At 39.2% G+C, this 22254-nt stretch overlaps 2 protein-coding genes across 9 annotated transcripts in view; one reads left to right on the top strand and one right to left on the bottom strand.

Moving 5' to 3' along the window:
- LOC115449632 (apolipophorins-like) overlaps nucleotides 1-15796 on the top strand; it is a 36170-nt gene extending 20374 nt beyond the window's left edge. Inside the window, exons 28-58 of one of the 2 annotated variants that reach the window (XM_037439644.1) lie at nucleotides 45-201; nucleotides 638-807; nucleotides 1062-1207; nucleotides 1567-1824; nucleotides 2120-2261; nucleotides 2502-2646; nucleotides 3054-3245; nucleotides 3644-3882; nucleotides 4146-4244; nucleotides 4414-4467; nucleotides 4825-4987; nucleotides 5605-5786; nucleotides 6106-6305; nucleotides 6585-6714; nucleotides 7054-7225; nucleotides 7557-7675; nucleotides 7858-7986; nucleotides 8341-8487; nucleotides 8856-9012; nucleotides 9436-9641; nucleotides 10003-10134; nucleotides 10476-10580; nucleotides 11003-11187; nucleotides 11411-11645; nucleotides 11964-12111; nucleotides 12596-12736; nucleotides 13313-13428; nucleotides 13881-14004; nucleotides 14233-14348; nucleotides 14950-15144; nucleotides 15607-15796. In XM_037439644.1, the coding sequence (XP_037295541.1) occupies nucleotides 45-201; nucleotides 638-807; nucleotides 1062-1207; nucleotides 1567-1824; nucleotides 2120-2261; nucleotides 2502-2646; nucleotides 3054-3245; nucleotides 3644-3882; nucleotides 4146-4244; nucleotides 4414-4467; nucleotides 4825-4987; nucleotides 5605-5786; nucleotides 6106-6305; nucleotides 6585-6714; nucleotides 7054-7225; nucleotides 7557-7675; nucleotides 7858-7986; nucleotides 8341-8487; nucleotides 8856-9012; nucleotides 9436-9641; nucleotides 10003-10134; nucleotides 10476-10580; nucleotides 11003-11187; nucleotides 11411-11645; nucleotides 11964-12111; nucleotides 12596-12736; nucleotides 13313-13428; nucleotides 13881-14004; nucleotides 14233-14348; nucleotides 14950-15144; nucleotides 15607-15624 (4722 nt within the window). In that variant the 3' untranslated portion in view covers nucleotides 15625-15796. Of the gene's footprint in view, nucleotides 1-44; nucleotides 202-637; nucleotides 808-1061; nucleotides 1208-1566; nucleotides 1825-2119; nucleotides 2262-2501; nucleotides 2647-3053; nucleotides 3246-3643; nucleotides 3883-4145; nucleotides 4245-4413; nucleotides 4468-4824; nucleotides 4997-5604; nucleotides 5787-6105; nucleotides 6306-6584; nucleotides 6715-7053; nucleotides 7226-7556; nucleotides 7676-7857; nucleotides 7987-8340; nucleotides 8488-8855; nucleotides 9013-9435; nucleotides 9642-10002; nucleotides 10135-10475; nucleotides 10581-11002; nucleotides 11188-11410; nucleotides 11646-11963; nucleotides 12112-12595; nucleotides 12737-13312; nucleotides 13429-13880; nucleotides 14005-14232; nucleotides 14349-14949; nucleotides 15145-15606 lie in introns of both variants that reach the window. The other variant, XM_037439636.1, reaches the window with a different exon arrangement.
- Nucleotides 15797-17130: 1334 nt separating this feature from the next.
- Nucleotides 17131-22254, bottom strand: part of LOC115449644 (talin-1) — a 90166-nt gene continuing 85042 nt past the window's right edge. For all 7 annotated transcript variants that reach the window (XM_037438727.1, XM_037438740.1, XM_037438722.1 and 4 more), the window contains 8 exons: nucleotides 21882-21966; nucleotides 21406-21571; nucleotides 21050-21136; nucleotides 20216-20336; nucleotides 19420-19532; nucleotides 18418-18508; nucleotides 17753-17817; nucleotides 17131-17315 (listed from right to left, as the gene is read on the bottom strand). In XM_037438727.1, coding sequence (XP_037294624.1) covers nucleotides 17220-17315; nucleotides 17753-17817; nucleotides 18418-18508; nucleotides 19420-19532; nucleotides 20216-20336; nucleotides 21050-21136; nucleotides 21406-21571; nucleotides 21882-21966 — 824 coding nt within the window. In that variant the 3' untranslated portion in view covers nucleotides 17131-17219. The remainder of the gene's footprint in view (nucleotides 17316-17752; nucleotides 17818-18417; nucleotides 18509-19419; nucleotides 19533-20215; nucleotides 20337-21049; nucleotides 21137-21405; nucleotides 21572-21881; nucleotides 21967-22254) is intronic.

Below are 22254 nucleotides of genomic sequence, written 5' to 3'. Positions count from 1 at the left end.
CTCCTTTGACATGAACCTCATTTACATTGATACTCCTCCCACAGTACACCTTAGTGGAGTCGGTCCAGATCAACGCTGATGTATACAAGGTCGACGCCAACGGCAAAGTGGGTCCCAAGAACGGGTACGGCGCTGTGAAGGTGCTCGTGCCACACGTGGAGCCCTTCGTCTTGGACTACAACTACAAGAGCTCTCATGAAGGTAGGAGGATTTGTTTTATGAGCGAGATTTTTTTTTTCAAGCAAATAAAACATTCATCACGCCAGTATTCCTAAATTGGCCGAGAAGAAATCAGAGCATTTTCCTTGCCCCATCTGTACTCCGTCCTGTAATATGATAGGGAACGTGCTCGTTGCACCCTTTTTTGGTATTAATTTGTCCCGGTATCGTGACCACAATGGAACTGACGGAACATGCTGTGCAAAATATTAATTAATGAGATGTCGCATCCCTCAATTGACATCAGAACCATAGAAAGGGGAGTCAATAAAACTAAGTACTAAGGCTTTATCAAATGTAGACGTGATTACTTCACGTGTGTTTTCTAATTATTACCACACAAATTTGGTTGTTGGTAATCGAATCAACTAAGGTAACCCTAGCCGTATAGCTACTAATTTTAATTTAATTTCCCCAGGCGAAAAGAACAACAACTACGTGGAACTGAAGACGAAGTACGGTAAAGGCAAGTCTGCCTCCATGGTGGTGGACTCTTCCTACGCTCCGCACTACAGCACCCTCAAGGTCAAGGCCAACACGCCCAACAACGACAAATTCAAGAAACTGGACGTGACTGTACACTCCAAGGTATGTTAATGATAATAATGTCTAAAATCGGTTACTAAATATCAGAGTAAAATGATACTGATAATTTGCTGGTATAGTCTGGAGGTAAAAACTTTTCAAATCACTTGAAGGAAATGTTCCATCTTTTTCTTCCATATTGAAGATTTTGCAGCATATTATAGCATAATTATTGGTTTTTACATTATTTGTTTATATGAAATACATTGTAACCTTTTGTAAATTGTAAAATTAATAATCTCATTCGTTTGTTTCAGAACCCATCGCCCGATGCGTACAGCAGTTCCGTGGTGGTTGACGCGGACGGTCGCGTGTACAAGATAGACTCCTCCATCGTGTTGTCCAAGGCCCACCCAGTACTCGACATCCAGTACCACAGCCCCAGCTCCGACAAAATCAGAAGGTATTGCGCTATTCCCAATTATGTTCAAAATAAAAAAAAATATGAGTTAGATAAATTTCGAGCATGCTGAGTAGTACCTGTTTGTTTAAGTCCCTTATCAAAGACACGATTGGGCGCCAATTGTTCGAAATGATTACTATGAAATGAAATAAATTTGGAAACACAATATACGATAAAAGATTTGATAAATACGCGTCCCACTTATCAACATTTTTGAGATTGTAGTATAAATACAATTTTCAATATTCAATATTGTATATTTTATAATTAGCTTTAATTTTGATTGTAATCTGTTTTGCGTCTTAATTTTATTAAAATAAAATAAAAAATAAAAAGATCTCGCACTTCAAAATCCCCAGGCTCTACGTCCAGGGTTCGTCATTGAGCTCAACCCAAGGCAAGCTCGAGGTCAAGGTAGACAACATCAACGACATCTGCCTTGATGCCGTCTCCGAAGCCAATGTCCAGAAGGACAACGTAGCCTTCAAGGTTGTTGCTAACTCTAAGGAGCTGGGCTGGAAGAACTACGTCATCGACATCAGCAGCAAGGACTCTGGCAGCGGCAAGCGATTGGAGTTCCACGCCACGAATGACAACAAGAATGTTCTTAGTGGCAGGTTAGTGAATAAAGATATTCTTGATGTTGCTAAATATCTGTAGATTTAGGATATCGTAGTGCACAGTGTTTTTGTTGTAGTCCTAGAATAGACCATGGTAATGATCACCATGATTGATATGCAGTAAAACGATAGCTCGTCGGTGAAATAATACAGTAATTTAAAATTTGATTGCGTACTTAATTTTCTTTTATAATGCGCTTAATAGCATGCTCTGACTTTATATATATAAAAAAATAAAGGCAAAGATTCCTGAAGACATACACGGTCTAATAATTATCAATTTATTCGGCAGCACATCGTTTATCAGCAAGCAGGAAGGTCAGAAGACCATCATTGAGGGCTCTGGATCCGTGAAAGTGAAGGAGGAGCAGAAATCTGCTAACTTCAAATACATTCGCACCGTATTCACTGACTCCAACGAGAAGGGTGTTGAGGTAATTGTTATCCATTAATTATGAAGATTTCAACATATGTATGTTGAATAAGTTGTTTATAAATTTCACACTTAGAACTTTGACATTTTTTAATGACTTGTAGCTTTCCACTATCCATTTATTAGTCCAAGTTTTTTAAAACTTGTTTCCCTATAGGTTATGTTAACTAGACCCAGTAGTTATTAGTGTGGACTATAATTTCCTCAACATCATTAGAAACCATCTGTCTCTCTCCTACAGACATTCTTCAATGTGGCGTTGGGAGAACGAAGCTACGTCGCCGAGTCCCGCGTCACCAACTACGAATACAAGAACTCGTACGTGTACTGTGAGGAGAAGAAACAGTGCGCACACGCAGAGATCCAGTCTAAGATCGATATGTCCAGTAAGTAAAATATAACTGACATACTATAACATTTCTTGAGTTATCGAAACAGACCGATAATAGATAATCAATACCACTAAAATCCCATTCTTTTGCATATTATCTTATTTAATCGCTGTGTTGATACTGTGCTTATTACCTACTTGTTTCATAAAAAGAAATTCAGCTTCGGTTTATTCTGGTCTATAGTCTTCAAAATAATATTTTTTAAGTATAGGCACAAAAATGATTTTTTTTTTTAATTAAACCAGAGACTCAACTAACCAGAGAATTTTAGTCTCTGTTAATCCAAATCTTAAGAAGTAGTCTAATTCCTTTGCAACAAACCTATAGATCAACGAAACGAAATTCCTAGTATTTCTCTTCTATGATTTAAATTCTAAAATTCACCTGATCCATCATTACAGCACCTGGAATGATCGTGAACGTCATCAACGCTGGCCTGGACCTCCGCAAGCTGGGCGTGGCTCCAGAGATTGGCCTGCAGATGAGAGATGAGGTCTCAGACCGCCGCCCACCACGGTTCACACTCGACCTACACATTAACAAGGAGGACCGCAAATACCACCTGCACGCATACAATACACCTGAGAATGGACGTAAGTATCATATGAGCATAGATTGAAGATTCTTTTTTCTTTGAACAATTGATAATTACGTAAATACTTCATTTGATGAGAATTTACTACATACATGGCGTGAACAATTTTTCAAACTGGTTAACAATTTAGTTCTGGGTTCGAATCCCGGGTCGGGCAAAATGATACTGGGCTTTATTGCTCAGTATCAGCTTGGAGACTGGTAATTGCGTCTAATATGGCAATTGGCTCACCAGCTGACATCATGAGACGAAACTCTGTCTATTCCTTGGGTGTTTGTTTTTGGTTAACAGTACAAATTATACTAAAGCGTATATTCGTCAGCACCTCGCATTAGGTTAACTCACATCCATCCTTGAATATGTATTTATGTCAAACACACGTATATTATTTTCAAGATTACGCATCGGGAGTCACCGTCCGCCTTCCCTCAAGAGTGATGGCACTGGAATACACCCTGACTCACCCCACTAGCCAGGACCTGCCGTTCCCGATCAAGGGAGAGGCTTGCCTGGACCTGGATAAGAACAGGCCTGGACACAAGACTTCCGCCAGGTTCCTCGTGGACTACTCCAACTCAGGATCTGAGGACAAAGCTGTCGCTGAGATCGGGTTCTTCCATCCTAAGATCGAAAAGGTTACTTTAATACTTTTTACCAGATCAAGAATATTTCACTGTTTCACAAAAGGCACCATCAACTTCAAAAGTACTATCAGCACTTGCATGTGAAGACAGATTTGTTCCTAAAAACTTTAATAGAAACCTAAACTCAACTTTTGACTCCATAGCTATGCTAGTGTTCGTCTTTTCTCCATTATGTTACTTCATCCTGTTTCATCTAAAGATCCTACGAAATTAGACTTTGTTCATAAAATAATAAAATCTCTTTTTTCCCGCAGGAGGCAGTGATCAGGCTCAACGCATTCATGAAACGCCCAGAGAACGGCTGCTTCAAGATCGAATCATCAGCCAGTCTGTGCCACTCCGCTCTTGGAACTGTAAGTACAAACATTAGAAATTAACGTGACTCTACTAAACTAAATTTATTTATCAGCAAATATTATTTAAATGTAGGAAAATACTATTTCCATTTTTAGTGCAACATAAATCCTTAATGAAAATAAATTATATTTGAAAAAAAAACACCTTTAATTTTTTCCCCCACAGGACCGTGTCGCTAAGGTCATGTTCGAGACGACACCGAACTCCGTCAAATTCTTGGTAAGTAAGGAATTTACTGAGTAATAAAAATATTCCATGCAACAGTTAGGTCAATTTGTACGAAATTAAATATTATTATAATATTGTCATGATCAAATCTGAGTAGATACTTTACACTAAATATTTTTATATTTATTTCTACCACGATGTTTATAGTTATAATAAAATCCTCGTGATCTAAAACTCCTCTCAAATAGATATTAAATTCTTGTTTTTCAAACAATCTAAAGCCAGCCTTCTTGTTTCAGGCTCTTTCTAAATTCGACAAGGAGTTCATAAATGCTCCAATCTTACATTATTTTTGTATATTCCAAATAAAATCTCGAACACTCCAACTTACGATTCCGCACTCCGCAGGCCGACACACCATTCGTGAAGGCGATCGACGTGGAAGGCTCCTTCAACGTGAACCAGCAACAACGCACGCAGCAGTGCCTGTTCAAGATATGCCTGCTGGAAGGCAAGCCCGTCCAGATGTCAGCCCTGGTCAAGGACTACCAATATTACGAGTTCACTACAGGTTATATTGGTGATTATTTCTTTAAATTAGGTGATGATTATCAGGGAAGATCTTCAGGAAGGGTATAGTATCAAAACTATATCAGAGATTGGATGCCTGATACCCGGGGAGATCTAGATCAAAATGCCTGTTATCATCATGTTAATATTTGGTATGACATGCAATCACACTGTATGTAATAGTTATCAAAAGTCTCTTAAAGAACCTGCATACCTAAATACTCTACATAAAATCCCAAAACAATCCGGTAGTCAAAAGACAAAGTACAATGATGATATTATTGTACTACATTTGGGACTAGATCGATAAAATACACCAACTCCATAAGAACTTCAAAGTTTCATAAATAGTTTATGAGATTGGATTCACTCCATATTTTTTTTATTCACTTCAGCTCACAATAGCACAATCTTTTTAATATTAAAATGGAACTTTTATGACACACACATATTTATTTTAATTTATTTTCGACGTACGAGCTACTGATTTAGTATTAAAAAAACTATCACGTTTGCTAAAGTAAAATTTGAAATATAAAGTCACTCGACTAACCAAATCGTGTTAAAGAAGTTCCATTTCGAACAATGAACTCTTGACTAACAATGCAAGTTTAACAGAGGAGTCGAACCGCAAGCTGTCGATCGTGGGCCACCTAATCCCTGAGAAGCGCGTGGACATCTCCGCCGACATCATCCTCTCCGGAGACAAGAAGAACATCGCCCACGGAGCGCTGTTCCTCCAAGACAACCTCGTCAAGAGCGACTACGGCCTCTCTAAGGAGAACTTCAACTACTTCCTCGTAAGTTCTTAATTATTTAACACAACAAGTATCATTAATTGCAGAAAATTGTGAGAATATTTCTTTAAGAACTTTAGTTGTCACTATCTTATATTATTGTTTTATCCCATTTTTTTTAATATTTACTAACAAATAGATTTTTAAAAACAGTAAAAAATTCGGAACCCTAAAGTCTAAATCGTATGAATTTGACTTTGAAATGAGCAAAAGTTAGATAGTGACAACACCAAGGCTATTAATAAAATTCTATACTATAAATAAACCCACTTATCAATCTTGTAACTCTGATGACGATTCTTATCAAACACCTATCTTCTAGAATGCACTGAAGAAGGATCTGGACACTCTTGAAGACCGCATCAAGAACGTCGGAGAGAAGGCATCAAAGGACGTCGAGGCTGTGACTCAAAGGGCCGCTCCTTACTTCAAGAAAGTGGAAGACAACTTCAGAGCTGAATGGAACAGATTCTACCAGGAGATCGCTGACGACAAGGTCTTCAAGGAAATTTCGCACGTTTTGTAAGTAAAACCATCTAGAAAAAATTATTTTGTAATTATTACTTGCTTAATCTTTTTTTAACACTTCATACAAGATTTATTGAATCTTCAACGTCAACAAGTCTAGTTTTACTTTGGGTTCAGCTGAACTGTATTTGCCCTATTTTAGCCGCCTTTGATAATGAGTTGTGGAAACATTTTATAGATTGTCACAATTTACCATATTTGCACAAACTTCCAAGTGGGCTTTATTACAATCACATAAGGTGATTATAATAATTACAACATTACCTTTTGTAGCAACGAAATCGTCCAGTACATCGCCAAGTTCATCGACGAGATCCTGCAGGGCACCAAGCCGCTCATGGACTCCATCGTGCAGACCTACGTTGAGTCATCCAAGAAAATCGGAGAGATGTACAAGAAACAGGTAAATATGCAAACTTAGTAAATCTTGGAATGAAGATATTTTTCGTAAAAAAGTTTTAGTTAAATCTTGCAACCAGTATTAGAACTAACTCAATTAAAACTCTGTAATCTTAATAATAAAAAAGATGTTACGTTAGCAATTCTGTCCTGTGTTTAATCTTTAGAGTAGAAACCATGTTGTCTGATTTTGTGATTTGAAAAACATACTTTGGTTGTCTGGAATTTGCGATTTGCAGAAAACTTGACGTTTATCATCATATAACAAAGTTTACTACACTTGTATCTGCTACCTCCTTGGGGATTCAAACTTCAGCGCGTACTCATAAGAATTGATTTTCAGATCGAGCCCCAAGTGAAGCAGCTGTATGACACTCTCGGCGCCCTGATGAAGGAGTACCTGGACGGAGTCATCGACGTGGTGGCTCACTTCGCTGCCATCGTTACCGACTTCTTCGAGAAGCACAAGGCTGAGCTGCAAGAGCTGACCAACGTCTTCACTGAGATCTTCAAGGGTAAGTCATTAAGAGTTTTAACCGACTTCAAAAAATGAGGTTCTGTTTAATACTGTAAAGAAAGCAAATCACCTGCCTGATGGTAAGTAGTATGAGTATAAACAGAATCCATATAAACCGATACTTTGTATTCAGTAATACACTGCACTCTTGACTCTTAGACATAACATTTTATTATAATATCCAGAAAATAGAGGTACTATAATATTTTTAATCGAAAAATATAAATTGGGCTGAACTGTATTTACGCATAAAAAAATTCAGTAGATATACTTTTACCGTAGAGTAAAAATGACTAGATTGGATTACTAAATTATCTTTTTGTATGCAGACCTGACACGACTGGTGGTAGCGCAACTGAAGGAGCTGCCTCCGAAGATTGCCCAGATCTACAACGACATTGTTTCTCAGATTACTAACATGCCCTTCGTAGTCGTCCTCCAAGAGAAGGTAATATAAAAAATACACTCTAAAAATGTTCATCATTAAATAAACATGGAGATTGAATAGTTTTTCAAATATCTTTATTCAGTTATCCACCCGCGAATTACATCTTTATTATTTGCTTCTAACAATTTAATTATGACCGCTATCTAAAGATGTCTTACAATAATTCTGAATTACTTCACCAGTGGAAGGAGTTCAACTTCGCCGAGCGCGCTGTTCAACTGGTCTCGCAAGCCTACGAAGCCATCTCCAAGATCCTGCCCACTGATGAGCTGAAGGAATTCGCCAAGGCCCTTAACGCTTACTTGCTTAAGGTTGGTGGAGAATATTTTCTAACATGGAATGATCGAAATATTTGAGACTCTATTTTTTTTGCCTTTTACTGTTATGCCAGGATCCAAGTCTCATTAACATGGTTTTTAAAAAAACATCTATAATCTCAACGTGGAGAGTTTAACTATCACACAGTACAGAAACCACGTCACAATTACTACGATAAAATAATATTACGTAAAGAAGAGAAGTTAGTTCTTCTTAGCATACACTCCATCCGAAGCGGTCATGTTCATAAATCGTCTGATAGGTTCGTAGGTGATAGCAAATAAAAAAATGTGAATACCAATAGACAATAACATAATTTCCGGCCTAACCAAGAATTTCTTCTCCAGAAAATCAAGGAGGAGAAGATGGAGGAAAGCAAGGAACTGCGCGTGCTGTACGAGAAACTGGTCAGCGCGTTCTCCTCATTACGTCAATTCCTGCCCTCGCAGTACGGAGACCTCGTCTCCGCCGCTGGACCTGGCAGCATCTCAAGCGTGAGTATACCTTGATAGTCATTGAAGGTTCGGTGATCTAGTGACTTTTGGCTTACATAAAATTCCGAAAGAAATTCATTTAGGTTTCACTACAATTTAGAAGTTAACAATTGAAGATTATAATAATTGAAAAAAGGAAACAAAAATTAATCTTAACGTATAATGGAAATTTAATTTGGCATTGATGGCGCAGATCATCAGAAAGGAACTGAAATTAACTACTCCACTTGCTGTCGATCTCTTTGGAATAAATAATTGACTAGAAGGATTATATTTATTTGAAGATCTTACCTCTTCGGAACTTAATTGATATATCAAACATTATCTCCATTGCACACCCTTACATAAATAAGTCTCGTGTCCCGCAGTGGCTATTCGCGCCGGCGCCGTCGGCCCCGGCGCTGGGCGCGGCGTCGTGGAGCGCGCTGCGGCAGCTGGCGGCGGGCGACGCGCCCGACCCGCGCGCGCTCCTCGAGGCCTACCGACCGCGCAGCCTCGACCCGCTTGACGAAGTGCCCAACAAACGTAAGTCGTGTTGGATTTTTTAGACCACGGCAAATTAAGCTATCTGTATCTTGTGTTGCAAGATAAGTGGAATCCAAATAGTGTCGACTGATGAGATTAGATCACCTTATTTCTATTTTACAACAGATTATGGTACGAGTAATTCACTTTTCATAGACATACCAATATCCTAAGTAGTACTGAATCTAGAAGTTATAATTACAAAGAACATATTTTCTAAGCTGTATAGAATCTAGCAGTTGTATTAGAAGAAACACACGTTAAGACAATATGACGTATCCACTCACCACAATATCTTTCATACAGTCACTACACATTGTTACCCGAACAGAAATAATATTTCAATACCTAGATACCTAGCTGGATTTTTGGAGATATGCAATCTCTATCAGAATATTGCACTAATCATTTAACCCTCCACAGTCCGCGCAGTGGTAGTGAACGGTCAGCACATCTTCACGTTCGACGGCCGTCACCTGACGTTCCCGGGCACGTGCCGGTACGTCCTCATCCACGACCACGTCGACAGGAACTTCACTGTCCTCATGCAGCTGGCGAACGGACAGCCCAAGGCGCTGGTACTGGAAGACAAGAGCGGAACCATCATCGAGCTTAAGGATAATGGACAGGTGAGGAGATGGAAGTATACTATTAAATGGAAGTAATTCTGTCGCTTTTACATTATCTACTGAACTGATTGATGTATTAGGTACTTAATCTTAAACTACAAAAAAGGATATGTGCTACTTTATAACATATATTATAATATCAAAAACCAAAATCAGCAAATATATCTTTTTCAATGAACTAGGTTTTCTCTCAATTCAGGAAATCGCTTGAGCGATGGTTACCACCACGATTGCTAACTACTACACTCAGAACTTCGAATTACCTGGCTCTAACTTATACTGCAATAAAATTGAAATTATATTAAATACTTGTATTAAGTCTAAATTTCAAAAATACATAACATTGTTACTTGTTCCGCAGGTGATCCTGAATGGCCAATCCCACGGCTTCCCAGTGGTGGAGCAGGACGTGTTCGCGTTCAGGCAGACCAGCGGCCGCATCGGGCTCGGCTCCAAGTACGGCTTGATGGCCTTCTGTACCTCCAAATTTGAGGTGAGTCATTCATCACGTCCCTTAACAGAATAACATCTTCACTCTTAAATACGCAGAGGGATTGTGAGTGCCGTTAAATTTTGTGAAGAAATAGGGAATGTAAAGAGGGATCTATAAGATTTCTCATGCAATAATATAATTCGATTATGGTGTGGTTGTAAGTCCGCTTCCTTATAGTTTGAGTGTCGGATTTAAAAGTTGTAATATCGAATATATTTGCAAAAGGGTAAGTGAGACAATAAACTCAAAAAATAGTGGTGTTCAAGCCTCTGGAAATCTGTTTTGCATGGCTAACGATAGCTTGAATGTTTTGTAAAAGTTAATATTTTTGTTATCACCAGGTGTGCTACTTTGAAGTGAACGGGTTCTATCTTGGCAAACTGCGCGGTCTTCTCGGAGACGGCAACAACGAACCTTACGATGACTTCAGGATGCCCAACGGAAAGGTAAATTTCAACAGATTAAGCAATATTTTTATTGCAATATTAGTGATTGGAAATGGTGGCAAGATGATACACCAGTCGCGCCTTCGTCTATAACTTCCGGAATGAAAGGCATAAGTGCTGCATTTAGTGTTTGTGCAGTATTAATTACACTAAACACTTATTTTACAAAACCAAAAATAAAAAATGAATTTGAAGATCAACAAGTTACTTGCCTAATACGTGCAACCGTTATCCACAAAGAATAGCAATACCATAATATTATGTTCTTCAAACCGAAACACAACTTGCATACGGCTTGGTTATGGAAATAATTAAATCAATACTGCCCACTTTGAGAGAGATTTGCTATAACTATTTTTTACTTCTATGTATACATTGACTCCTCAAGTATAAAAGGCTAATATACTAAATATCACTTCCAGATCTGCTCATCGGAGAGCGAGTTCGGTAACTCGTACCGCCTGAGTCGCAGCTGTCCGGCGGCGAACGCGCCTGCGCACGAACACCACCAGATGCACGCGCCGCTGCCCAAGCCCTGCGAGAGGGTGTTCAGCGGCACCTCGCCACTGAGGCCGCTGTCGCTCATGCTCGACATCGCGCCCTTCAGGTATGGAGTTTGTAGATCTAGTCATTTATATAATCTGGGCAAGACATTGCCAAGTCTAACTTATGGTTCTAATTTTAAAAGCTTAACTGGTATAGAATTAAAATCACAAATTTGTGTTATTAAAATCAAAACGTTGGGTTTACATGCATATTACGACTTAATCAAAAAAACTAAATATAAGTAAAATTTTAGTTGTGTCTCTAAAAGTTGATCTTCTTTGCAGACAAGCGTGCATCCACGCAGTGACCGGCGCGGACGCAGACAAGGACCTGCAGCAGGCGTGCGACCTGGCGCGCGGCTACGCGGCGCTCGCGCTCACGGGGCTGCTGCCCGCCGCGCTGCCCGACGCCTGCGTGCGCTGCACCGACGGCGACCGGCCCAGGGAGGTCGGCGAGACCTACGAGTACAAACTGCCCAACAGACTCGCTGATATCGTCATCTCGGTTGAGACCACTGAGGTAAGATTAAGATCTCTTTTCTTTTGTCTCTCGCTATTTTTCTCTACAAATCGAAGTAGGTCCCATATTATAAAATTAACCTTCATATATAATTATCTCTTTTCAATTATCTCTACATAGTTACCGTATTCAAATTCAACATTCAGAAGGTAGCTAATAACTTTAAAGCCATGCCTTTAGATTAAATTATTTTGGTATAATATAATACCAAGTCCTCCACTATTCACCGTAAAGTAACTGTTAAAGATCCCACGCTTTCCTTAAAACCTATTTTTTCTGACTTAATTTTTCAATATAACAATACTCCTTTGGAAACAGGACAACGCCGCCCACTACAAGAACATGGTAGTGCCACTCGTCTCGCAGCTGGTGGACATGCTGAAGGGCAAGCACTGCACCGACATCAAGGTGTTCCTCGTCGGACACACCTCCAAGCACCCGTACCCGATCCTCTACGACACTGACCGTAAGTACCTTCGATATGTTCAGTAATCACAATAATACTGTGTCACAAATTTTAGGCTATAATATCTTGATCAGATAGGTATATTTGAAAATAACTAGACAAGTGTAAGCTCAATGTAATTGTACTAAGATGTAATCACTTAAATCATGATGAAGTTTATCAATTGTACTTTTAATAAACAAAATTAAAAATTGTTGTGATGGTAGGCATCGTTGAACAATTTAATTCTCTTGAACAAACAATAAGCTCCAGTACATGAATTGCAATACTAAAGACAACTGAAACAACCTCTTTGTCCTAAGGAATTAACTTTCATTATAATACCCACAACTAATAAATAACACTAAAAAGAAAACCGTCTTACTGCAGCGAGGTTATAACATTAAACTACTACAACGTTGCATAGCGGCAGGATTAGACAGCGGTAATGTTTGCAAAAACTGATACATCTGACCTTGTTCTCAACTAAACATCTTTATTGCAGTGAAACTGAAGAACGCCAAGGTGTCGTTCGACGACAAGAGTCGCTACGACCGCATTCCGTTCGTGAAGACCGGACACGAGAAATTCGACTCCTACTCCAAATCCGTCGTCGATTTCCTGAACTACATCAAGATCGAATTAGGTGAGTTTAGTATTGTACTTGTAGTAGTGGCGAAGGGTGAAATTTACCGAAAGAAAACAACGACAATCAATAGATGTTAATATGCTTAAATGGAGTCTACAATCGTTCTTATAATAATTAGATATCACATGAATTACGAAAGAAAAGCCGGCAAGAATTGATTTATATGGCTCCTTTGCCACTGACTTGTAGTAGTAGTAGCAAGGAACGAGAACTCCGCTTTCTTAATACTACATCTTATTACGAAAGAGACATTTGCCTTTTACCAATTGCCAAGCACGTCAAACGCTAATTCTTATGATAGCCAATATTTTCTTTAGTTATATTCTTTAAACCGGAACAGAACAGTGCTTGCCTTCTAATTGCTGGTGTAGTTACAATAATAGCTCCATTCAGCGAGTTGATTTCGAGGTCCAATGAACATCTTATGAGGAGAGCAACGAAATATTTTTGGTAACAGTCCAAGCAAATCTTTCTGGTTTTGTTCTGGTAACAACTTCGATATTTGAACTACCCGTTATTACCCAATGTATCTACCCATAAAGAAAGTTTGATTAAAGTCCATCATCATTGCAGGCATCACCAACATCGAGGCTAGCCAAGGCCAGATCTTCGACCTGCCGCTGCGTCCGGGCGCCGTCAAACACGCCATCTTCGTCACCGGCGGACCTACCATCAGCCAGTTCTTCCTTGTAAGTGCCATTGTAATTAATCGTTTAGGTTAATCATTTACCAGTACTGAGTAGTTTGTATTGAAGAAGAGAGAGTATAGTAGATTAAATAAGTATCTATTTCTATAAAACTAAATGATGGGACGTGCTAGCTAGTTCTTGATGATAAGACATTATAGTCCTAACAGTAATAATACCATCAATCATGTTGAACTACATGGACTGAAAATCGCTCATCACGACATTTTGAAGGATTTACTTCGCCGGATGACGGTTCCACTGCAACTGCACGACTAATTTTAAAGCGCTCAAACAGTCTCATTACCTTATAATTACACTAGCTAAAATAGCATTTAAACTGAAATATTATAGTGCTTCCAATTTTGTTGTTAGTAAAGATAATGCAGTGTTAACCAATCAGACGTTTGACAATAGCGGCACGGATTTATAAAGAACTATGTTTGTTGTAACAGCTTGAAACAGTCAGAGCGTTAGCTAACAAGGTGATTATTGACGAAATGGCCATGTCCGCTTCCCTGGTGACCTCTACTCCAGGACTCAAGATCGGTGGAGGCAAGAATCCCGCCCAGATTGTCGGTAAGTAAATCAACATTAATATTTTAAATTTAGACTGAATACAATTAGCTATCGAAGCTAATGTTGAAGTGTAGAAAATATTGCATTGATGTAATCTTGGATATACGCTTTCATATATTGTTCAAATACTTAACGAGTTGCTTCAAAAATTATTTCCAAAATAACCATAAATTTGAATAAGTTTTCTCGTAAGGGAGAATCAGAATCTCAAACTAATCATTTCCCCAGGCTACGAGAAGCACGGCGTGTTGCTGCTCGGCGAGAAGAAGCAGTCGAAGGACTCGGAGGCGGTTCGCGCCACGCTCGAGGTCGAGGACGATCCCTTCTCAGATGCTGTTGAATTCGTAAGTCTCTACTTAGAACTTAACTTTAATTCCTGTTTAATTTAGATGGTACGTGATGCAATTTTTTATTCACGATGACCAAGAATGTTTCCAGTTTTCTAGAAAACCTGGCATAATTTTGCCTTATAAAGTGCCTTAAAAACACTTGAGGGTTGTTTGAGGTAAGCCTCGAACAACCAAGAACGACCTGACAGTCCACTCGTAGTCCAGAGCCACTAAATATCATCCTTAAGCGGGTAATGCTAATTTCGGAGTTAAATTAGGTTTTGACTTTTTTAACTATTGCTTTTGACTACAAAAAAAATAATCGCAACGAATAATGTTATCGCGTTAGCTAAATTAAATAACACAATACCAAACTACTTAGAACTTTAGGTGCGAATTTTTGTAAATCCTTTGGAAAACATTTTGCACATGCTCGTGAAAGGATTAGGCACGTAATGCTCAGTAATTATACTAAAGCAACTGTCCATAGATACGACACATAACTGTATTTACATATTTGACGTCAGTAATGCAATTCATCAATCGTACATTAGAGATCATATACTTTATCTAATAAAACTACCCTCATGATACATTAATCAACCCCCCTCCCCAGGCGAACGGCGTGGTATTCTCAGCATCGAACTACGCAGCCCTGCCAGCTGGGCAGCAGAAGCAGTTCATCCAGACAGCGGCGCACAACATCATCCAGCGCATGTGGCGCGAGCAGATCGTGCAGCAGTGCACGTGCGTGTTCGTCGATCCCTTCAGAGTGCGCTCGGTGTGCTTCAACAAGGCCAGGACGGAAGTTGTAAGTGGCATCAATATATCTAAAGGAACAAAGGATTTAGTCGCAACAGGAAATGTGGATAGGTTTAAGAACAAACTTGGTATTTTTTTTAATATGCAACTGAGATCGAAAATTGCAAGATATGGGCACGTCAGTTAAATAAACTGCCTGCCTGATAACAAATAATAATAAAAAATACTCAGTTACCATTAGAATAGGCATTTAAAGACTAAGATATTGACGAATATTAAATTTGGTCATTGTTTCACTTGTTCAATGAACTGGTGTCAGGTACTCAATATTTTCGCAAAATTTGGTTCATTATATACCTAATCTAGTTAATTCTAAGTAGCGGACTTAATAATTTTAGCAATAGTTGAAGTTTCTAGTCTTATTGTCAATAGCCAAATTAATAAGCATTTATTTTATTAGAAGATATTTTTTTTTTGTTCATTTTTTTAACTCACATTGTTTGCCCCACAGGCTCGCAGACGAAAGTAATCCGCTCCAATCTGTGATCAAAGGCGAGAAACAGACGCTCGTGACGTCATCAGCGCATCATCCATTACATATCGCATTGTTTGTTATTTATGATGCCGTTTCCTTCGGAAGGTATTAAATAATCATGTCATTGTATTAAAGAAATAATAAATATTATGTTATTAAATATTAACTATTGTTTTCATTTACTTTACAATAGGGAAAAAAATCTATTGATTAACAGTTGCTTTCAATAAATCAAACTCAATCTTCAATCTGATTCCAAAAATGAAATAATCAAAATAACATTTATAGGTACGTGATAAAAAAAACTTTGATCTGATTAATCCATTTTTTTCATAGATCGAATAAAAAGATTGGGATTAATACCTACTGTGAACTAAACTCACCGAGAAATAAGACAGTCGCATTAATTTCCCTTTGTCCTTCAATCAATACGATTCGATGTGGCGCATATCGATACTGCTCTAAAATGCTTGCATCTTACTCCAAAAATATCATTGGTTTACATGCAACCCTCTACTACATTTCCTTATCTATTGCGGTGTGCGTAGACAGCATGAATGTACGCACACTACACTTGATAGCATCGAGACTGAGGCTTGAAACAGATCTATTACCAGTTCTCTTACACCCCCACTCAAAAAGTGGTGGGCAACGTCTCCACGGATGTAATGATTTATAACCTGACAAGTATAGAATATAAAAACCTGGGCAATGCAAATGGACTAGGCGAGCATATAATAATATAATATCAGCCCTGTATTATATATTGTCCCACTGTTGGGCACGGGTCTCCTCTACTACTGAGCGGGATTAGGCCTTAGTCCACCACACCGGTAGTGCGGTTTGGTAGACTTCACACACCCTCGAAATTTCTACAGAATACTTCTCACGTATACAGGTTTCCTCACGATGTTTTCCTTCACTATTAAAGCAAGCGATAATTCATAAATAATACGCATATATTTTTTTAGAAAAGTCAGAGGTTGTGTGTGCCCTTGGGTTTAGAACCTGCGGACAATTTTTGGCAGTCCGTTCCAAAACCAACTAGGATATCGCTGCTTAAGTTACACTTTACTAGGTGTTTCCATTTCATAGTAAATTAGTGCCATTTATGGGTTCATAGCCCTTAACATAACCGAATAAAATTGCTACAATTCTAGTCAGAGTTTTAGCAAATCTGATATTTTGAGAACAAATTTATTTCTAGGCCTGGAGGAACTGTATATTTAGCAATTGTTCAGTTCAGTTGCAGCCAGAAGTCAGGAAATTGGCGGTGTGATAACCGCGTGCCTCAGAAAACACGTAAAGCCGGTGCTGCGTCTTATCTCTCCGGTCATGTCGGATCACCGTCTCACCGGACTATGAGAGTGAAGGAACAGAGAGTGCACCTGTGTAGTGCGCGCTCACTTGTATACTAAAATATCTGCATACCTAATTGATCTCCATTGCGATTAGGAGAGATTTTTATTTTATATTCACATCTAATAAAACAAAAAAAAATTAGATATAAAATATTTTATTACAAAAATATAAAAGTATCAAAATGAATTAGTTGTACTGCAGTGGTCCTGCGCTGTATGTTGCGCAGTTCAGTAGTAGTTCCTGCGCACCCAGCGGTTCCGGGGTCCGTGCTGCGACATGATCTTCACGGACGCACTCGCTGCTCCCTTCACCACGTCCTGGATCTGTATCAACCCAATATTAATATTATATTATTATAGACGAGGAGTATTAATATTCGTTAATTGAAGGATGTTGGTAGATATTGTAATTGAAATTTCGGACAACCAACATTTAAACCCCCCCCCCCCCTGTCACCATGAAGGCTACAAGGTCTTATAAAAAACTATGATAAAATCAGAAAAATAGTTTTATTTAAATGTCGAACATACTCGTAAACATTAGAAATTATTATGAGTTAATATTCTTAATTCTTTACAGTTCTTACTTACACGAATTTATTTTTTATTCTGCAAAAACATACTTTGACTTAAGAATGGCGAATAAAAGCCAGTATCGCACACATCAAAATGGTGAATTTTTATCAAAAAGTTTTGATGTTTTTTGTCAATAGTGAACAATGTACTCGTATTATACAGGAAAGCGAATTGTAAGCACTTACACTTCTCATCAAACTCTGCGCGTTATCCACCAGCATGTTCATGGCTTCTTTGTCTTCTTTGGTGCCTGCAAACGAATATAAATTTAGCTATTTACTGAAAAAGCGGTGATTGGCCAGTTCAGTGTGGACGGACTGCCGAGACGAATGTCCGCAGGTTCAAGTTCCAAGGGCACACACCTCTGACTTTTCTAAAATCATGCGTGTATTCTTTGTGAATTATCGCTCGCTTTAACGGTGAAGGAAAAAACATCGAGAGGAAACCTGCGTACCTGAGAGATTCTCTATAGGAATTTTAGGTTGTGTGAAGTCTACCAATATGCACTAGGCCAGCGTGGTGGACTAAGGCCTAATCCCTCTCAGTAGTAGAGGAGGCCCGTGCCCAACAGTGGGACAGGTTATAATATAGGGCTGATAATATTATTATTTATTTACTCAAATAAAGTTTATTTTCGTATCCACTAGGCAAAAGCGTAACTGCGCCTGCGCTATCATTTCGCCAATATTAGTTCCGTTCCACGTAGTGAGCCCACCACGAAATCTAGCAACTCACTTATTTCACTTATATTATCGAAAAACCAATATTTTTTACTGCACTACCTGGGAATCGAACACAGAAATTTACAGTCTAAGAATAGTGGGGATTTCATTAATATTTAGACACTCACCTTGATGGCCAAGAGACGATCCCTTGACAGCGGTCAACATCTTCAGCTGGGCGCTGATGGTGGGGATTCTCTCGCAAACCCGCAGCAAGTTCTGGAAAGCAAAAATACACGAAAACCTGATTAGCAACAAAGGCACATATCAGGAGACATTCAATTCATTCAATTCATTCATCACGTACTTTGGGAGTGTGGTCTCTGGCATGAAGAGCGCAACATCATGTTAAACAGTATGCAAATAACATCCGGGGTTGTATACTACATGGACCTTGTTGAGACTAGACGGAATTTCCGTGCTTTTCGGCGTTTTTGCCATGCCTATTGTAATCAAATCTAACAGCTCATGTGATAGGACCCTTTCATTTAATGTTATCCGTGGTGCTTTATAACTAGCTTATCTAGTTGTAAACGTCCCTATCCTTGAGGTTAAATCGCCTCCTTACATCATGATTTTGTCACCCGCATTGCTCTGGAGGGAAGTGGATATCAGGAGACATAATGTATCTTGCAGTGGCGAGGGGTGAAATTTTCTGAAAGGAAACTCGACACAACATATAGGCATTTGCATAAATGCAGTCTGCAAATCGTTCTAATGATAATTAGATTTGACATTATTACAATAAGGAAGTCGGGTATCGGTTTTTTATGGATCCTACACCACTGGTATTTTGTTTAGCCAACACTTCACATGAAATTAAGTGCAGTGATTTTTGCCTACCTTTGTCATCTACAATAACCGTCAACCTAAAGAATACTTTATAATACTACAGTCCGGTCTATAGATTCCGGTGAAAGTAGAAATTCAAGCCAAAAATATGAACAATTGCATCAACTTGTCTTTGGCTAAATGCGGCAGACGTGCGAAACCAAGAAAAAAATATCGGTCCAGTGTTTCAGTGCAACATGCCGGGAGTCCGAGACGACAACATTAACTTTAAAAAAAGGCAAAAATGACTATCCCAAAGCAAGTATTTTATTTGTCAGTTCATATTCAGCTATACGTACCGTCTTGATCCTGACGTCGGTGCACTCGTGCGCCATCTTCTTGGCGAGGTAGGCGACCTCGTGCGACTCCTGCACGATCTGCTTCGACGTCAGCAGTAACTCGCGTTGCTTATCTGTACATGGACGATATACCGTCATTTTTACTAAAACTAAACAAACACACATCACGCATTTATCTCTGAAGAGATATGCAGAGGCGTAACACCCACTTTTCGTTAAGTCCCGTCTCATGATGTGATAGAGGGCCTATCAGCATATCGGGCACAAATTTCAGACTCCGGGCTGATACGGAATTGCAGAAAATCCCAAATATCACTTTGCCCGACCCGGGATCCAAACCCAGGAGTTCAGAGCGCTTAAAAAATCCCGATCGCTTTTTTCGATCTATCTCAAAAATGGAATAATCAGAACAAAGTTTTATTGACACGCTTACAAATGACTTATTCATTCTTGGAATCGGATTAAAGAATTGAAATTGGAATAATTGAAAACAGCTGGTAGTAAGTATTCTACAGATCTACTATAAAATATCGCAGAAAGAAAGAGTACATTAACAAAAGTATTGTTTATTGACATAGATAGTTTAATGCTAAATTTCAATCAAAGGAAGATCATTATAGTTCAATTAGCTCATAACGAAATTAGTAATCGGTTTGTCTATCTGGAGATGAATACGTATGTGTATGTATGTCATGCAGGCAGTATCCCCGCGATTCGTGGAGTGAGCGAAGTGAGTGAGAGTTTGTGAAAGTGAGTGAGAGTGAGTTAGAGTGAGTGAGAGTGAGTGAGGTGGTACCAGTGTTCATGTAGTCGGAGAGCCGGGCCATGAGGACGGCCATGCGGCGCGCGACGGCGACGATCTCGTTGTCGCGCGACGACCACTCGCGCACCGACGCGTGCAGGTCCAGCGCCACGCTCTGCAACACAATATCATTATTACGACAAACTGACCGTACTGCATCTGATGGTAAATGGAGTAAGGTCCAATAGACTGTCAACTGACGAGAGATGATTGCCCCTCAACAGTCAACACAATTATGACGGCCTTTGGAACCGGATATACATAGGCTGATCCTGGAACGCGACATACTTGTGGGCCACTATGGCGGTTTTCAAAACTTCGGGTATAGTGGCCGCTATCCGGACGGATATAAAATATATCCTACCACCAGCAGAACTATTACAACTTGTGCAATGGAAACTGTTAGATAGAGGTTAGACAGATGTGGTGAAAATGCTTGCAGACTACGCCTTATATGATTATGTGTAAGGTAGATTTGACCGCCATATTTGGCACAAATACCAAGTGGCAATTTTTGAAATTTATTAAAATATCAGCTGAAATAAAATATTTTTATTCTGTGCTAATGATATATGTATCAGTCCAAATATCGACCACCTACAAAGTATAAAGTCCACCATAGTAGCTAACGTAAGTATGTCGCGTTTCAAAATCATAATGTACATAGAGTTACAAACAAGCGTTTATTATTGTGTCAACACTATCTGGACCCTACTTCGCTTAAAATCAGATGCACTGGGTTCACTTAGCGGTACCCGTATAAAAAAATTATATACACGAGTTATTATTGATCCCCTCTTTCTGCAACATCCTGTATAATATACGTACGTATATCGGCTGGTTGGGTTCCGGTTGCTTGTTGAATATGTTCTCGCCGCCGAGCACCGACTCCACTTCACCAGTGGTGCGCAGGATCTACAAATACCATAATAACTTATATTAAGACACATTTATCAATTTTGCTTTTAAACACAATCCATTCATGTGATTCATATATTGCTTTCCACGATGACGCGACACCGACATTCATTTCACATATTTTATATCATATTAAAACTAGTTTAGTCAGCGCCGGCCTTAGGTATATGCATCAAGTTGGACCCTGTGATGCCCGTTAGCTTCCTTGGTGTCGCCCTAGGAGGCCTTTGGTTTCTCTCCTAGGAGACTGAAGTGGTGCGGCGTACCTCGGCGGTGGTGTGCCTCCAGTCGGGCAGGCGGCTGGCGCGGGTGTCGGGCGCGGGGATGACGGACCTGAGGCGCTGCTTGGCGTCGCTCAGCGCGCGCTGCAGCTCGGGGTCGCGCCGCGCCGTCGGCGACGACATGCTCACCGAGATCACGCGGTTCGCCAGTCTGGGGGGGGGGCACACAACAGTTTAGTCATACAATTCTTAGTACTGACTGACTGATTAACTGACTGACTAGTAGACTAACTGACCGACTGATTGACTGACTGACAACACACTAATTTTATAAATTTTTCACACAAATTATGATACATTGGCAAATGAATAGACCGTCAAACGGGCAAGTGGATGACCTGGTGTTTAATGATCAATATACATCAACAATACAAGATTTATGGGTGAATTGCCAGTCGTATAAAAATAACGTAGGGCCTAGTAGTAGTGAACCGTTTAATATTTCTAATTTGAGAACTTACTTGGTGATCACGTTGGATGTCTTGGCGCATGTCCTCGGGTCGTCCTTCTGGCTCGACTCTTCCCTCATTCGCTCCATCATCACACCTGGGTAAAAATTAGGGTGCACATAATATTATTATAAAATTCTATAAATATAAATAATTCTAAAAATCTGTAATATTTATAACCTGTGATATTTCTTACCTCACCTCCCATCTTTTAAATATCTTTCGTTTCTCTACATTTCGATATAACTTTTAAGTCTCGATCAAAAAGCAAATAAAAAATGTATCTTTAATTACATAGTATTTTGATTCTCATCCCGGTTTTCGCCACTGTTTATAAATTAGTTAATTATTATTTTTAATCATTATTACAAAAAAGGCAGAAGTA

The sequence above is a fragment of the Manduca sexta genome, chromosome 3, assembly GCF_014839805.1.
Source record: "Manduca sexta isolate Smith_Timp_Sample1 chromosome 3, JHU_Msex_v1.0, whole genome shotgun sequence".
Classification (NCBI taxonomy): Eukaryota; Metazoa; Arthropoda; class Insecta; order Lepidoptera; family Sphingidae; genus Manduca; species Manduca sexta.
The sequence above is the reverse complement of the archived record's forward strand: the minus strand, read 5'-3'. Positions and strand labels throughout refer to the sequence as shown.